At 41.7% G+C, this 17,829-nt stretch overlaps 3 protein-coding genes across 4 annotated transcripts; all 3 read left to right on the top strand.

The window, feature by feature from the left end:
• Window positions 1–456: 456 nt before the first annotated feature.
• Window positions 457–4,814, top strand: LOC146638589 (uncharacterized). Its single transcript, XM_085364286.1, has 8 exons — window positions 457–597; window positions 810–942; window positions 1,024–2,179; window positions 2,378–2,508; window positions 2,656–2,804; window positions 3,041–3,195; window positions 4,514–4,599; window positions 4,735–4,814. Exons 1-8 carry the CDS (start codon window positions 457–459, stop codon window positions 4,812–4,814), a joined length of 2,031 nt encoding a protein of 676 aa, XP_085220412.1.
• Window positions 4,815–6,849: 2,035 nt separating this feature from the next.
• On the top strand, window positions 6,850–7,950 carry LOC146638588 (gap junction beta-1 protein-like). Its single transcript, XM_085369840.1, has 2 exons — window positions 6,850–6,868; window positions 7,109–7,950. Exon 2 carries the CDS (start codon window positions 7,123–7,125, stop codon window positions 7,948–7,950), a length of 828 nt encoding a protein of 275 aa, XP_085225966.1. The 5' UTR covers window positions 6,850–6,868; window positions 7,109–7,122.
• A 2,201-nt stretch (window positions 7,951–10,151) lies between these two features.
• On the top strand, window positions 10,152–13,278 carry LOC146638587 (gap junction alpha-3 protein-like). 2 transcript variants are annotated; one of them, XM_085361843.1, is made up of 2 exons: window positions 10,152–10,468; window positions 11,355–13,278. In XM_085361843.1, the coding sequence occupies exon 2, from the start codon at window positions 11,379–11,381 to the stop codon at window positions 12,462–12,464; it is 1,086 nt and encodes a 361-aa protein (XP_085217969.1). In that variant the 5' UTR covers window positions 10,152–10,468; window positions 11,355–11,378; the 3' UTR covers window positions 12,465–13,278. The 2 variants fall into 2 exon arrangements, with proteins under 2 accessions (XP_085217969.1, XP_085217970.1); XM_085361844.1 differs by lacking the exon at window positions 10,152–10,468 and adding an exon at window positions 11,124–11,219.
• Window positions 13,279–17,829: the final 4,551 nt, after the last annotated feature.

Raw genomic sequence — 17,829 nt, 5'->3', positions numbered from 1 at the left:
AATGATTACTTTCCACAATAATCAGTTAACGCAACAAAACACCACTTTCAGCTTTTCAGGTCTTTTGAAACGGAGTCTTTGGAGACCTGGAATGCAAGTTTTTCTGTCTCTAAACCACACAAAAAGGTTTGGACTTTCTTCATAGTGCAGGTTAGTGAGGTTTATTTTTCGATCCATTCCGCCCACCTCTACTGGCTGGGGCCTCTTCTCAAGATGGCGGCCTGGCATTGGTGGAAAAAGGAGTGGGATACATTTTTATGACAACCGGGTTTTTAAAGAAGAAACCGAGGTCAAAAAGTAGACTAAAAGGAATCGTTCCACTATGGTAATTTGCGGAACCCCCAAGAAAATCTATGAAAAGAAAAGGACCGTCAAAGTCAGGAATAATAACGCTAATTGGCTAGCTAACTAGCCGCTAACTAGCCACCAGTCATACTGGCAGGGGTCACGCACGCCATGGCTCCTCACCAGCTGGCTGTCACCCTCCAGTCGGCGCCCTCCATGATTTCCCAGAAAGTGCAGTTAACTTACCAGCTGTTCTTGCTGGAAAATGCCCGGAATAAACTTGAACAAGACCTTCGCAACTTCACCATCAAGGTAAAGCTAGCTGGCAAGCGAGCGACTAATTAATGCATTTACTTACATTAGCTGATATTGCTAAGACCAATGGAAAAAGGTACAGTGTGTTCGTCATTACAAAAACGTGAAATATCAGCTGACTGCCAAAATTGGTTTCCTCTGAACTAATAAACACAATGTATGTGTATTTTTAAATAAACCACACAAATTTCCCCCTTTTTTACAACCAGGCCTATAAAGATGTCCAAGGTTACCTGAATTCATCTTGTCCCAGGAACTTGTTCAGCGATCTCTCAAAAGCTTTAGATGTGAAATGTCAAACAGTCGCAAAGCTTTCAGCTTCATTAAAGGACCTCACAGCTGGTAAGTTATAAATTAATCGTATAGCTACAGATGGATAAGTAACTGTATTAATAAACCTCTGCTGCCTGCTTTCCCTGTCAGACCCGCAGGTTTGTCTTCTTCCTAAGGTTAAAAATGGAGTCAGCGGAAATCAGATACAGCAGCTTGGCATCAAAGAGATTCAGATTACAGATGTTTTTAAGTTTGGGCCCATGTTAAAGAACTCGCTGATGGCGAGCTCAATAGCAAAAGCAATCCAGGTACTGGGAGCCACGGTGTCTCTTCAGCAGCTACAACGCTTCCTCACCTCGAAGCCTGCGGCAGGCTATCAGGACAACATGATATGCAGGCGTTCTTCAAGCCTCACCAGCACTGTTTTGACTTCAAGTTGTGATTTTAAGGTTGAAGAAAAGCAGGTTGATTTTGAGGAGAAGAGCCAAGTGGATGCTGGGATTTTTCCACCTGTCACTGATGAGAGCCGTGACAGAAGTGCAGAGAGGCCTCAAATACTTTTACCTCCCTTAAAAGCTGTTTTCCCCGAGCTCAGTAACCCAAAACCCATGAACACCACACCACTATTACACTGGGGATGTGAAGATGATGTCAAGGTGCAACACCAAAAACAAACATCCTCCCAGCTGCTGCACTTCCTCAGAGCAAAAGTTAAAAACATGGGTTCACTGGAGGTCACGGCCATGGAGTGGGCTAAACGTGCATACAGTTCAGATTTACAGCAGCCTGTGTCACCTACCATTACACCACAAAAAGACCAGTTCAGTCACGTTGTCACCGATCTGGTAGAAGTTCTTGCTCCAAAAACTTTGAATGCAAAGTTTGAAACCCGAGCCCCAGTCTTCAGAGTGAAAAAATCCGAGTCAAGTGGCTCTCTCATCTATAGTTGCGTGATTGCAACACAAACTGAACTCTGGGATATTGGAGACATCTTCGCAGAGGTAGTGGAGAGGGTCTCTGATCCTGGTCCCTTGGGAAGTGAAGACTGCCAAAATATAACTACTCAGCCAGAGATCGTGGGTGTGAATATCCACTGGAAACCCAAAAGTCCCAAGTGCGCAGAGCCTGAACGTGATAACAGTTCTGATGGTGCGAAAATGGCAACAACCAACAGTTTAAAGATTCCCGATTTCCAAATCCGAAGATTTGAAGAGACTGAGGTTGTGGTGTCTCACATTGTGAGTCCGAGCAACTTCTACATCCAGCAGGCAGACTCCCATGAGAAGCTACAGGCCTTTGCCACAGAGTAAGTCATTCATTGCTGAGGCTAAACTTAAGTCTGCTTTTTCTCAGATTTTCCCGCTGATTCACTGATGGCATTTTCAGAACTTAAAGAGCCATTTATGCCTTTTATTCATAACCGTTTTCTTTGTAGATTTTTTTTTTCTTTTTTAATAACCCACATGTTTCTGGTCATCATCATTATTATTTTCATTTGGCACAGCTGGAAAGCCAGTAGTTCAAATGCTGTGCAGAACTGCATTCCAGATATTGGAACCGTAGTAATGGGTTGGGTCGCCGAGCGAGAACAATGGTGCAGGAGCCAGGTGATAAAGATATGTGGCGTGAGCAGAGGTGGGTTCTGTCCTTGTGTTGAAATGTTTTTGCAGATGTATGCCTCTAGATGGTAGCAGTGTCACTTTGTTTTCCTGGTAGCCACTTGGGAATATCACACTGGATTTTTAGTCTTGCTTTGTATGCTCTCTGTCTTTTGGATGTAAGATGGTGCTGGGACAGAGACATCCATCAAGGTGGAAGTGAAAAGGTTGGACTATGGTGACACTGCCTGTCTGTCACTGTCAAATATAAAGGAGCTGACCCCTGAAATGGCTACTATACCACTTCAGGCTGTGCAGGTTTCACTGACTAATGTAAGTGGATTTACAGTACACCTGCATGGACATGTAAAAATATTCAGAGAGAGTCATACGGACTGTCCCTGCCAGAGTTTGCATACATGGAAATGTTAAAAAGCTGTGCTGTGAGAGTGTGGGCTTAATTATTTGCATTTGTCCACTATTAGTCACAGCGTTATCTGTTACTTGGTGAGAAAAGGAAATGAATTATCTCAGTTCATGGTATTTTGTGTGTATTTCCTACCCCTTAGGTGATGCCTCTGAATGGGAGAGATTGGTCTGAGGAGGCAGTCGGCTGGTTCAAAGCGACTGTACACAACAGGACCCTCTATGCTAGGCTGTACCCACAGGAAGGCAAAGTTACAGTCGAGCTGTTCATGGAGAAGGGAAAGCTCGGAGCCATGAGGTATCGAAACATAAAACACAGTCAATTAATTGTGGCGTAAAAAGTTTCAGTGGACAGAATTTTAACAGTAAAAAAATTATTACGTCACCATTAAACAATGTAAATTGTTAAATTAAGAAGTAGCATGGTGACTGTATAGTAATGTGAAAAAGTCTTGAGCCACAACCCATTTCTTTTTCCTTTCCTTTCATGTATTTTGCTAGGAAAACAAGTGCAGCAGTTTGTTGAAACATATGCAAACATACCTGGAAATGCAGGAAATAAGGCAAAAACAGAGTTTGCACAATTCTTACAAATTTCAAAATCAATATTTGGAATGACCACTTATCATTTTGAATGCAGTGTGAACTCTTAGGCAGCTTCCTTGTCACTTCTTTAAATGGTCTTCAGGAATAGTTCTCCGGGCTTCTTGAAGGTTATTCAGCACTCTTCTTGGGAAGTTTGCTGTCCTTTTGTTCTGTCGAGATGATCCCACACTGCTTCAGTAATCTGCTTTGAGGCAGCCAGTTCATTACTGACTGCGGTTTTCTATCCAGGTATCCTTTTACTGTATTAGCAGTGACATTGGGATTATTGTCATGCTGATTGGCCATCTTCAGTTGGATGCCTTGCAGATGGCATTGCATGGTGGTGGATCAAAATCTTAACAGTACTCATCAGTCATGACAAGATCCCCAGTACCTCTGGCTGAAACTCTTTTTTCCGTTTCCTCTGTTAAGCTTTGTTTATTTATTTATTTATTTATTTATTTTTAATATAAGTTGGCTTGGCTTGAAATGGAACCTCAAACCATGACGGCACCAGAAGTTTCATCCTCATAAGACCTTGTCGCCACAGATTTTGCCTGCTACTTCTTTTGTACTCTTCTTGTCCAGTTTGCCCAAAGTCTTTTGAGGACACACTGCACTCCATGCTGAAATATGCTAAGTGTTAAGTTCATAGCTCTTTAGGAATCACCTTGTTGATGCAAAAATATTATTATGCCTGTTAAACTGTTATCTTTGGCATTTTTCATAGATTCAGCAAAAGAAATGGGAAAACATAAACAGGCAACAGGCTGTAGTTTACTTTTTCTTTTTTCTTTTCTTAATGCTCAAATCATTTAAAGGCCACAGTGTTGGGTGGCTTAACAAATGTTCCTCTTAAAATGAGCAAAAAAGCAGCAAGGGTTCAAAGAAACACTTTGTTGTCCAGGCTTTCAGAAAGACTTTTGCACAGCACTGTTTCTGTTTGTGCCACAAATAGGCAAAATACAATCATCTACTCTACATTCAAAAAGGACCAATAAGTAATGAACACACTTAACACATCATTTCAGGAGGGGTGCTTCATTGTCTTTGAGACTGGCCCAGAATGGACACGCCATCCACAGCAAACTTAAGAAGACCAGTCTCATCAAAAGAAGTAAGTTACATTATATTTTAAAAATGCATTTTCTCTAAGAGTCCACACTACACTAATATACTTCAATGCGATGTGTTTATTCCTCATTGTCACCGCTCTATGTTGATATTCACAATTTTCCGTTTTGTTTTGTAGACAGTGTTCAGCTTAAAGCCCAGAAACAGGACTCTGACTGGGAGAAGTATCTCATATCATGCTACACTCAAAGGAAGTAGTTCGTGTTGTGTGTGTGTGTGTGTGTGTGTGTGTGTGTGTGTGTGTGAGTGAGAGAAAGAAATTAAAAGTAGATTTATAAAGGATTAACTGGACTAGTACACATTAAGTCATGTTTTTCTTTTGTATCTCGAGCTTTTATTCTTTATGTACAGGGAAAGCATACAAAGCTAGTTTTGCTTGTTTTATTTTGACTGTATAATTTAAAGATATTGGTTAACCTGTTCCATTTTGCTGTGTTTAAGAACAGAACTGTATTTCAAGTCCTGATTATTTTTAGCCACTAGACAGTGCCTGCTCAGTCTGATTACCCGCTTTCTATTAAGTTGTATTCATATCTATATTATTACCTTATCTGCATGGTACAACAGGTCTTTTTTGGTTTTGTTTTTTAAATGTATAATTTTTCTTTGATCACAGAAAAGCTTTGCTGACTTAATAATATTGTTCTTATGCAATGGCAAACCTATCATTATTTGTGCAGATTTGCCTTTGAAATAAAGATGTGTTTGCTACAATTGCACATTTGTGTCTCTTCCTTGTGTAGAGAGAATGTAAATGAGGTGCAGTTCATTCAGATTATTAGCAGGCCACCCAAACCCTCCCACTACGGCCTGCGAGTGATGCAGGAAAACCCATGGCACAGTGAGCCACTGTGTGTCATCTGATTGTACATGACAAACGACCACGTTGTGTTGCCGTAAATCATGGTTTCTACTGTTACGTGGAAGGGGGTGTGACCACAACTAACCTGTTGACGGTGCTATGTAAATAATAACTTTTAATATGAACCATTTGGTAACATGTTATATTGGACTTAACTGGACTAACCTGTGTGACTGGGTTAATATATTCTTGTGCTAGTATTGTTGGAATTAAAAAGTCTAGGTAACATCAAAAATTAAAGCTGTATTTTATTTTTAAAGTGCAAATGACAATTTAATCAAATCAATCTTTTAAAGTGCTGTAGCATTCAAATTAGCCACTCCATTAGACTATGCAGTAGTTCCCTAGTTCATATATAATCTGTGTGAATTCGTAAACCTGTTAATGTCGCAGCAGCAGTGACTCGGGTCAACAGCGTCCTTCACTTCCCTGCCCTGCCAAGCACAATAAATAATGTGGCAGGCTGAGGCCTTTTGTGTCCACACAGATTCTTTCTTTTGCCCCGGGGTAGGCGGAAATCGAGGCGTTTGATCTGAATTCTGAAAGAGTCTTGTTGCAGCCCCATAAAGGGTGCCATTGTATGTAAATAGTTTATATAAGAGCATATGACCGCTACGGTGCAGGGCAGTGGCTAGTGGCGGAGGAATGATTAGCATTTTCCAAACGCATGGTGTTCTCAATCCAGCCTTTTGGCTCGCTAAAAAACACAAATTTGAATTTATTTCTTCCCATTTTGTACACATTTTTGTGTACCACCAGCAGCTGAAGGTAAAAATTCATGTTATCTCCTTTCTATTTGTTTTATACTAACATTCAGTGAGAGGTTGGATTTGGGGTGAGTGATGACTGACATGCCCCAGTGACTTGACTTGGCAAATACTTGGCATGCTTACGGTCTCATCATCATTCCCTTTATGGTAGCAATGTTTTACTGAATATGCTTTAAAAGTCACATAATTTTAAGATCTGTTAAAGGAAAACCTTAAAGAACATAGCTATTCTCAAACAATAGAGATCTCTCAAGGGGAAAAAAAAAAAGGAAAGCCTCAATGAGATGCATGTCTTGCTGCTCCCTTGGAGAAATTTGCTGGCAGTCTGTCAGTCTGTCTGCAGTTGGGCTGTAAGCCAGCCTGGGAGTAGAGTATTAATACAGGATGAGCATATCACGTGGTTCTGCAAATGTTTTGCAATTGGTTTCAACCTGTTGCGTCTTCTGACGGTGCATGATGGCAGGCCATCGCCCCTGTTTTTATACAGCCGGCAGGCTACTTGGCAATTCTTGTCTGTTGTTCCTGACTGCCAAATCCGGCTTGATGCTCAGGTCATACTTCAAGATGGTCATCTTTGGACCCGGTGCTGCTTACGCCGCTTGCACCGCCGGCTGAGCCTGGTAAACCTCTAACTACTCATGTTACACCGGTTCGATTTTTTCTGAAATGCTAAGTTTTGTGTGCAGTTATAGTCTAAAGACCTTATTTAACTGGCAAGCCATTGTGACTTCATGCCAGTAATAAAAAAGGGAGTAAATTTTCTTAGTAATTAGAATTTTGGGTGATTTTTAGATGCAAAGCATCCCACACATGTAACTGCCTACACCTGTAAAAACTTATATTAATCCCCTTTTCCCCAGACCTGGAGTCGAAAATGAACTGGGGGTCCTTTTATGCCGTGATCAGCGGTGTAAACAGGCACTCTACTGGCATCGGACGCGTCTGGCTGTCTGTCATCTTCATCTTCCGCATCCTGGTCCTGGTGGTTGCTGCGGAGAGCGTCTGGGGCGATGAAAAGTCCGGCTTCACCTGCAACACCCAGCAGCCCGGCTGCAATAGCGTCTGCTACGACCAGTTCTTCCCAATTTCACACATCCGTCTGTGGGCACTCCAGCTCATCCTGGTCTCCACCCCTGCACTCTTAGTGGCCATGCACGTAGCCCACCGAAGGCACATCGACAAGAAGATCCTGAAGAGGGCAGGCCGCAGTAGTCCCAAAGAGCTGGAACACATCAAGAACCAGAAGTTTCAGATCACGGGCGCTCTGTGGTGGACATACATGATCAGTATCATCTTTAGAATAATTTTCGAAGTGGCTTTTCTCTACATCTTTTACTTGATCTATCCTGACTTTAAGATGGTGCGTTTGGTGAAATGTGACTCATTCCCTTGCCCCAATACGGTGGACTGCTTTGTCTCCAGACCGACAGAAAAGACCATATTCACTGTGTTCATGCTGGCAGTGTCTGCGGTGTGTGTGCTGCTCAACCTGGCAGAGGTGGTGTACCTCATAGGCAGGGCCTGCAAACGGTCCTTCCGCAGCTCTGAAGACGAGTCAAAGTTACCATGGATAAGCCAAAGATTGTCCACTTACAAGCAAAATGAAATCAATCAGCTGATAGCAGATCATTCTCTCAAGTCTAAGTTCACTGTGACCAAAAAGAGCCCAGCCGAGAGGGGTGAGAGGTGTTCTGCTTTCTGAGACTCTCTTGAACTAATAAGCAGTAACCTCACCTGACCACGTAGTATCTCATGCATTAAAGTCACATATATACTGTGTATTAGGTCAATTTCAGCTTTTTGGCTATTTATTTATACATAATTCAGTCAGTGGATCTTAGATACTTGTTTTTATCTGTTCATTTTTACTCACAAATATTGGCTGCCGTTCTCGCCTAAACTAGAGTCTGTAGTGAAGGTTTAAAGACCAAACTGGTGCTTAAGAACATTTTAACTCAAATCCAAGGTGGCTGTTGTTACAGTAAAACCAAGCTTACCTTGATTAGATCTTTAGGGTTTTTTTTCTTTGTTTTTCTTTTTTCTGGATTCCACAATGCTTCTGAAGGCTTCCATTATATTATTTTTTTAGTATAAATAGCAGTTTGTCAAGTTGTTGACAAGCTTAGGCTGACTATTAGTGTGATGCCTTGTTTTTGTAACAGCCGTATTGTTGTTGCAGCTCAGTATTCTTAGAAGAATAAAACAGGTGTACAGAATTGTTGTTGAATATGAGCAATTTAAAACATACCAGTTATAATTGGTGCAAAAAGTCTGTAAAGATTGCTGTTTGGAAAAGGGTTTGTAATCTGTACATAAGTCCACACCATAGCAGATCATTTGATACTGAAATTTAAGAAAATTGTGGACGCCACGATTCCAAACTAAACAAACGAAAACACGTAATGGTAAAAGTCAACCGAAATGCTCTGAAACATCACTTTGGTCCTTTAAAAATCAGAGGTTATTGAAGGAGTTGAAATGCTGGATGAGAAATTCAAAAAATGAAACCATTAGAAGCTAGTGGATGTATAGGAAAGCACATATAAATGGGTAAAATGACTTGAACAGCTGTTAACAGTATGGTGGTTAGATTTTATTTGATGGTCACTGATTTTTTCTGAACTTAATGTAGACCGCTTGTTGCTACAGTTGGTGCTAGAAAATAAATTTTCAATTCAAAACAAAACAATGTAATACTGTCCAAACATGATTGCCATGTCATCACCGGTGCCTGTAAGCCACAGTGTTGAAACCAGCTGCCTAATATCATGCCATCAAAAGAGCTCAAATGCACTGAAGCATGAAACTTCGACTTTTTGAAGTTGTGTGTCTGGAGAGTTTGGAGGCCAGGTTACTACCTTGATCTGTTGTGTTCAGATGGTAGCACTCTCACGCATGGAAAGAAGTTTCCACAGAGAACACTGTTTTGTAAGGATGTTCAACCATCAGCGGTTTTAATATTGTGGCTTCTACATGTGTGTTCACTTTGACTTGTCGGTAAACCTTCATCAATTTTCAGCTCATAATCCCCAAAAAGTTAAAAATGTCGGTGTTAGTCCTTTCCGCTTGTCTGCAGAGGTACCTCAGCTTAGAATTTGTCCAGTCTCATTACTGCAGATATATCCTTGAGTTAGAATACCTTTCCTTACTTTTCATCTTTGTAAAATTTTCTTCCAGTGGGCTTAAAAAAATGTTTGCAGCTGACGTACTGTTTAACAGACCCTAGTATTAACCATCATGATATATTAGTGAACATCTCACTTGTCCTGTAAATGTAAATAAAATGTAAAGTAGCTGTTTATACAAATCGTTTGCCATGTGTGCGTGTAACATACAAAAAACCCTTTCTAAATGCACATGTAGCATTTTACATCCAGGTAATCAATCCAGATAAACTATACAATGGGTTGAAACAGTGTACATTGTGATTATGAAGAAATAAACTGGCAGATAATATGAGATTATTTAGCAAACATGCAGTGTGTTGTTTCTTTGAGTACCTGATGAAATAATGAAATATGTCTGAAGTGAGTTGTTGTGTTTAGTAGCTAGGATTTTAACTCATTGAAACTCAGCTTTTTTAATAAATAAATACATTTACCCCTTTCCTGTCACTGTGATTTGGAACTTCAGGATGCCAGTAGTTGTTCATCTCCAAATCATTCCTGCACCACCACCATCTCATCTCCACCCCCATGATAGGAAAAGAGACCCTTGTGATATATTTAGATCTCGGGAACACTTGTGGCCAGACAGACTTAGCAGACAAGATCATTGGCCAGCTGCCCTGTCACTCGCCGTAGCATGCGAGCAGGGGTTTGTTTAATAGTTTACACTGGACAGTGCACACCGTGCCAAATTTAACCGAGGGGGGAGGGAGGGTCAAGGGAGAGCAGGTTTGTTGGTTGGTTCTTTGGTTGAGTGTGTGTGCATATGTGTGCTGTGGCCGGCTAAAGACCCCTGGGCCTGGATTCTGATTTCTGCGAGAGTTGTATTTGAAGACAGAAGACTGAGTCACTGAGCTTGTCGGCGTGGAACTAAGTTTGTGGCTCGCAAGAGTCTGCTTTTCCTGTCCATTCAAGGGCATTGTTGGGGGTCCTAAGATTAGTGTTGCACTGAGGCCAGTCGGTAAAGCAGTGAGGCCTCATGGACCCTGCCAGACGTGGGAAGCTTTGCCACAGAGGATGTATGAGCTGACACGGTGACTTTCTCCAGTAAATGTAAGTTTTCTGTGATTTTTTTTTTTAACTTTATGCTTTATAGACTGAAATATTTGTTTCTTCAGGAGTTTAAATTATAGTCCTAAACCTAAAGTTAACTTATTAATGGTTCATGCTGTGGCCAAATGCTGTAAGTGCAGGTTAACAGCTGTCTTATGTGAGAACAGAAGTTGAAGTTGTTTCACTTCTTTTTCCTCGAATGATGGCATTATTCTTCATTGTAATGTGGGATCTCACACCGTGGAGTGCGGGTCCCATATTTAAATTGCTGTCCAATCTGCGATAGCTGGTGCTGGCTCCCTCAGCGTCAGCCCACCTGCCACATTTCAACACTTGAATTCATCCTCCAGAGCAGCATACCTTCTACTTCCACTCTTACTACTGTATAGACCATTCATCAGAAGCAGAATCTATTTAAAACCTAATGTGTCACAGGAGCTGACAGCTCTAACATTACTCAACTGTTTCTAATTCACACTCCCACCACATCTGCCCAGTGTTTGATTTCACTTCGTGTGGCTCGTGTTGCCATGGCGTGGGTCATGAAGGCCAGGAGCCGCAGAATCATGTCTGAAACCTGCTTTCCTCCTGTCCACACTTGCCAAATATATACCCTCCCAAAGTAAATATAATCCTGTTTGCACCCACGCGGATAAGACCACTACCTGCTCAGTGGCGGCCGCCCAGTTGGACGCTCAGTTAGCAGCTTGGCTCCCAAAAGACTTGGTTGTTCTGATCTCTGCTGAACTTGGTAAGAGAATTTTTAGTCGTCAGGAAGGATGAGGCGTACGCTCAGGATTAGTTTTACTGTAGTCATTTAATCTCTGTTGCTGTGTACAACAGTCTATAGATGAAATAACTTTTTCTATTTTCAAATCCTCTGTAGTCCTAGATCTGACCTCTCACAGCCATGGGGGATTGGAACCTGCTGGGAAAGCTCCTGGAAAAAGCCCAGGAGCACTCCACCGTCGTGGGGAAGGTGTGGCTCACTGTCCTGTTCATCTTCCGCATCCTGATCCTGAGTGCTGCGACAGAGAAGGTGTGGGGCGACGAGCAGTCGGGCTTCACCTGCGACACCAAGCAGCCCGGTTGCGAGAACGTATGCTATGACATCACTTTCCCCATATCTCACGTCCGGTTCTGGGTGCTGCAGATAATCTTTGTATCCACACCGACTCTGATATACCTGGGGCACATTCTCCATCTAGTCCGGATGGAGGAAAAGCAGAAGGAGAAAGAAAAGGAGAGAGAAAAGGAGCACAGTCATCAATCAGACAAACAGACTGTCATTGTGGATGTGAAGCACAAGAAGGCTCTGATAAGAGACAATAAGGGACGAGTCCGCCTGCAGGGGGAGCTTTTGCGGACATATGTCTTCAATGTGATCTTCAAGACGCTGTTTGAGGTGGGCTTCATCGTGGCCCAGTACTTTTTGTACGGCTTTGAGCTCAAACCCATGTACACATGTGACAGACCCCCCTGCCCCAATGTGGTTAACTGCTACATATCCCGCCCCACAGAGAAAACCATCTTCATCATCTTTATGCTTGGAGTGGCCTCTGTGTCTCTGTTCCTCAACCTCATAGAGATCTACCATCTGGGTTTCACCAAGTGCAGCCAGGGCATCACCTTCAGGAGGCGCAACCAGTCCAATGGGAGTATCTCCAAGGAGCCTGGTGAGACTGCAGTGCCATTTGCCCCAAGTTACGATGACTACTTCCACGAGCACCGCCAAGTCCAGCCAGCTTACCCACCAGTGCCGTGCTACACCGCGGCCACAGACTCGTCCTTCCACCCCTACCACAGCAAGGCAGCCTACAAACAGAACAAGGACAACTTGGCGGTGGAGAGGAGCAGCACCAGCAAGCCAGAGGAATGTGACCTGAAAGGAAAGAAGGGATCAGGATCTGCCCCTGGGTCACCTACGCAGGCCAGGCCTGGCCACAGTGCCAAACACAGCAACAACAAGACTAGAATAGACGATCTGAAGATATGAGGAGGTTTATGTTTCTCTGAGGGGTCTTAAAATGTGCAAGGGGATCATATGTTGCTTGGAAGTGTTCATACATGCCAAACTGACTCCCCTCTTCAAGATGGCACTGCTTTGACTCATTCCAGCTTAGAGGGGAGTAGTATTTACAGGGCACAGAGAGAAGCCTGAAATGGAACCACAAAAAAACAGCAACAACATTTCTGATAAACTTTCACAATAAAAGAAATTCTGCTTCTTTATATGTGGAGAAACAAAGTTGGATCTCACTTCAGACTGTAGCATTAAATGTTAGATACTAGTCTGTCGCTGCGGCAACAGACTAGTATTTGTATCTGTGTTTTCTAAGTTGTGTTGACTGGTATGAATCTTTCCACCATTCAGAGAGGGTCTGCTCAGGTTTACAGTGAGCTCGTCTTTATTTTTCTCAATGTGTGAAACATCTAGAATTCAGGGCTGGAACTTGCACAGCACTGACCTGACCTCATTCGTGGAAATCAGATAGGGAGAAAAGTTAAATTTAACTCCCTTTAAATGTTTTGAGGTCATCATCTAGCATAGTTCACTTGCTTAGACTTGAAGTAAAGAGTTGTGCAATACCTGACAATTTACTGGAGGCTTGAACTGCTGTTACTAATTCCACAGTGCGCCTCAAAAACAGATATTGCACGGGTCTCAGGAGTTCCCACATTTTTACTGTCTCTTTCCTTTTTTTTTTTTTATTGAGGCAGCCAGAAAGTAGGTAATGAAAAGCATGTCGATTGGTTTATTCTTGTTCATGTCTGGATTTGTGGCGTTTGTTTGCTTTGAAGCACTTGATGACAACCTTGTTTGCAAATCTGCTTGAAATAAATTGTCTTAAATTTGCACTTCAATTTGTGATTTTGAGTCTTTATCACACTGCAACTATTCATATGTCATAACCCTGGTGATAATACATGAAAACCAGCTGTAATATTGGCCCACACAGAAGCTGAAATGCAGCGCAGCTCTGAAGGCTTCTCTTTTGAAAACGATCACACTGTTAACGAACACGGGGTCTCTGAAATGAGGACATGCCACGTGATGTTTGACTCATCATTTTAACGTGTTTAAAACAGACATGTTGAAGCGAGAATAAACACGTGGAAAGTCTTTGCTGTCTGCGTGTCCCTCGCATGCATATCTTATACTCATCTGTGCCAAGAAGGCACACATCGCTGGCATGGAAACCTTGAAACTCATAGCATGTACATCATGAGGAAGCACCCTTGTGACTCTATGCTTGATGCCTCAAGGAGTTCATCCATCCATTTTCTTAGCTTATCCATCCGGGTGTCATTGTAGTGTTTTCTAGATTCATCTAAATATCGATAGTACTGATACCAATACTGATATCGGTATGAGATCAATACGAGCATGATAGGATCTTTACTGTGTTTCTATCCTCAAAGTTCAGTATGTAGCCCACTAAAGTGTGTTGAATAATTATCTTTTTTTATACCTCAAACATGCGCTATAAAAAATATCTGAACCTTTTTTGTCTTGACTGTCACGTCTGTTTCATTTATAGCCTACACCACGTTTAAACAAAAGTCAACCCAAAGGGCACATTTACATTTTAGGTGTCCATAGAAAAAATTTAAAATCTTTTCAAAATAAAATAAAAGTTGAAAGGTGTGATTTGTTGTGTCAAATAACTTTTGTGGAAATTAAATCATTAAAATATGTTCCGAATTTGCAAATTAATGATGATTCATGATGGAGTCATGACATATTATTCTCCTCTACATAACCTGCCATTATATCATACATATATATATATATATATATATATATATATATATATATATATATATCAATCAGAGGGCTACAGTTTCTCAGTTTCTATCTGCAATGAGCAAAAACTGGACGTACTAGACTATTCTTGCGTCTGTTGTGGTGCCAAGCACAATATGCTTTACATCCCTCGTGTGTTACTTGTGAAAACACATAATAGCGCAACAGACTAAAGAGTCAGCTTCATCAATCAATAAGTCAGTCTTTAAAAAACATTCCACCCATCTTTGGAAATGAAGATAAAAAATGGAGGCGATATTGAAATAAAAATGTGACCATATTTGAGAGAGAAGAAAAAAGATGACAGATGAAGAGAAATGAGTGCGCTTTGAAATGAAATCCTTCTGCAGGGCTTCACTTTCACCATCAGATTGTTGGACTGTGATAGAAGATGTCCAGCGTAGCACATTTTTGGACATATTCAGCACATTCTGATAAATTATCTACAGCCATAAAAAGTTCCGTCTGTTACATAAAGCATAAATAACCTAAGAGTGGCGCTTTTATCTGTTTCCTGCTTCACAAAAATAAAAGCATCCATGAAACACATTTCTTGGACAAAACTGCGTTTTTTCTAATGTCCCGGGAGGTTTTGATAAATGTAGCATGACCACCAAGGACGACAAAAAATATTGTTATTTTAATTGGGGTGATGGACCAAAAATATTATGCTACTGATGCCTCATGTCTGTCATTATATGTGTGTTATTAATACTTTCTTTGCTTCACATGATCTCTGTTTAATATAACAAAAAAAAAATTAATGACTAAAAGTATACAGAGGTGTGCTGTGATTGTAAATTGAAAGAATTGCTATATATGACAGCTGGGATAGGCTCCAGCTCAACTCCTTTCCCTGAATTAGAGATGGATGGATGGATGGATGGATGGATGGATGGACAACTGACTGACTGACTTATTTCACCTGAAGGTTTAGCCATTTTCAAATCCCCCAAACACTACAGCAGGATCTTGTTTTTGACTCAGTTCCAGGTTTCAGAGACATCCATTGATAGATTTCCTTGTGCACTTAGCATTATCATCCTTTTTAAAGGTGCACTTCCTGTTAAGATTTGGCTCATGGACAAATGGCTTTGCATTATATTCAAGCACTCTTTAATGTGATGCAGAATGTACACCGGTGAATCAGTAAATGCTCTATGTCCTGTCCCTGAGTTAGCAAAGCCACCCTGAATCACATTTTCACCGCCATTTTTCACAGCTGGTTTGCAGTTCCGCTACTGCAAAGACAACTTTGGCCTTTGTCAAGGATACTGTTACAGTTAGAGAGCATAATAGTTATTATACCTCTATGTTAGCTGTAAAAGTGGCTCTGTTTGAGTTTTCCTGAAAGACTTCATATTCTGGTCATCTATTTCTGATTGTAGCTACATGCACTATGACACTACAGCTTGCAAGAGTTACCTACATGAATTTTATGGCTTCATGGAGTCTTCTTGGGGTGTATTTAGTGGAAAAATCAATTGTTGTTATTTTCCTTACTATGCAATATTTTATTTGAAGATCTTTGTGGTTTCTCTCTGACCTTAAAGGTATCTAAAATAATAATGATAATGATAAATAATAGAAACTCGTTCTGAAGGACTTTAGGCAGGTCTTTGGATCTTACCCTGATGTCACAACACGTGTCACATCAGAGAGGACACCAGAGCATAAACAGGATAGGTTTTTCACTCCTTGATGAGCGTCTGGTCATTAGCACCTAATCTAAAAGCGCCTGATGATGAAACTTTAGTCAGTGATTTGAAAGTATGATAGATGTAGAAATCTATGTGACATATCAGTTGTTTCTGGTAAACCTAACATGTAGCTCTATGTACTGAGAATTAAATTGTCTTGAATTCTAAGTTTTAAACACCTACACAGATGAAACTGTGAAATAAAACCTTCTAAAGTGTTGAAACATATCCTGCGTCTTCTCAAAAGCGCCTGAGCTGAATTTCATGGGAAATAACAACGCAGACTAACACAATAAAGTGCCTCCTTCGTTGTGTTTAATGGTGGATATGATCTCAAGTGTCCAGATGAGTTATTCTCCTGTCTTACTCTGTTTGCTCCCCGAGGTTTCAGTGTGGTGGACTTTATTTTCCACCAGCTGTAGCGTGGTACTCTACTGCCCTCTTTCTTTACTTTCACTTAAACACCAACACAGCTGCTTGTTTGAGCTTTGCATCTGTTGGGCACGCCATCTGCTGGGCAGGGAAATCTAAGTGAGGGAGGCATCTGATACACTCAGCAGCCACTTCATTAGGTACATGTTCCTGGTATTGGGCTGAACTCCCCTTTTTGCCTTCAGAGCTGCCTTAATTCTTTGTGACAGAGATTCAACAAGGTGCTGGAAACAGCCCTCAGAGATTGTGGTCCATATTGACACAACAGCATCAGACAAGCTGCGTCCATGATGTGAATCTCCCGCTCCACCACATCACAAAGGCGCTCTACAGTGGGGCCATTCTCCTCTGACCTCCGGCCACAACAGAGCTGCCGCTCACTGGGCATTTTCTCTTTTTCAGACTGTTGTCCGTAAACCCTAGAGATGGTTGTGTGGAAAATATTCAGATCAGCCCATCTGATGCCCACAACTGTGCAAGGGTCAAATGAGCTAAATCGCTTTCTTTCCCCATCCTGATGCTCGGTTTGAACCTATGCTTGGCTAACATTTGTGTTAATGAGCAGCTGAACAGGCGTGCTTAATGAAGGCTGGTGAGTGTATGTTCTACTACATGCAGTATGAGCCGATGTAAAGTGCACCAAGAACATTTGTGCTATACATGAGTTATCTGAACTCTGTTACAGGACAGAGTATACAAAAGAAAATCATCAAGGAGTGCTGACGTGTATCGCTTGTAACCCTTCATTTAGGTAGACGCTCAGCTCTCTCTGGCCTGCTTTTCATGTCACTGACACTATGCATTCAACCTGCTAATGTGTGCTAAATGACAAAGAGCCAAAAGCAAAGCCTGCCCTTGCCCCATCTTTCTGTTGTTGCAAGGGTAAGCGTATGAAATATCAGCCAAAGGAAGGGGGGGAGACATCTGATGTTTGCTGACTGAATCAGTCTGATTGCTCGCAGGCCTGTCACCTCATCACCAACACCAGCCTGTTAAACTCACTGCAGGCAGGCTGCACAGCTCCGACTCTGGAGTACAGTGTGGGAGCTACACACACATAAAGCGGTGCTGGTGAGAAGAGGCTCTCATAGTGTGAAGGGAAAAAACGAAGAGAAATCAGCTGCTGACATGGTTTCCGAGGCAGAAAACGTTGTTACGGCCAGGCAGCTGCCGGGTCTTATCCCTGCTTCTTTTACCGCGCTGTCTGTGGGAACTGGCTGACCATTTACTGCCACCATGTGACAATTCAGACTCCCTGCAGAGGTCAATAAGGTATCTTTCCAGACATGTGAGACAAAGCTTGTTTTATTTTGGCAACCAAATTCTAATGGTTTTCACTACAGTCTTTATCAGGCCTGGGAAAAATCTGGGTCATGTTAATGAGGTTTGCAAATGTTTTCTTTATTTCATTAAGATATTTT

Source organism: Diplotaxodon limnothrissa, linkage group LG2 (assembly GCF_057381915.1).
Source record: "Diplotaxodon limnothrissa isolate DT_005_m linkage group LG2, D_limnothrissa_male_GT1.1, whole genome shotgun sequence".
Taxonomy (NCBI): domain Eukaryota; kingdom Metazoa; phylum Chordata; class Actinopteri; order Cichliformes; family Cichlidae; genus Diplotaxodon; species Diplotaxodon limnothrissa.
This window is presented reverse-complemented; position numbering and strand designations above follow the sequence as displayed.

Bases quoted from the DNA above. Each gene is read 5' to 3' on its own strand.
- LOC146638589 (XM_085364286.1), top strand. From the start codon at position 457: ATGGCTCCTCACCAGCTGGCTGTCACCCTCCAGTCGGCGCCCTCCATG. The intron at 2,805-3,040 runs GTAAGTGGATTT...CCTACCCCTTAG, and splicing joins TGCAGGTTTCACTGACTAAT to GTGATGCCTCTGAATGGGAG. The intron at 4,600-4,734 runs GTAAGTTACATT...TTTGTTTTGTAG, and splicing joins GACCAGTCTCATCAAAAGAA to ACAGTGTTCAGCTTAAAGCC.
- LOC146638588 (XM_085369840.1), top strand. From the start codon at position 7,123: ATGAACTGGGGGTCCTTTTATGCCGTGATCAGCGGTGTAAACAGGCAC.
- LOC146638587 (XM_085361843.1), top strand. From the start codon at position 11,379: ATGGGGGATTGGAACCTGCTGGGAAAGCTCCTGGAAAAAGCCCAGGAG.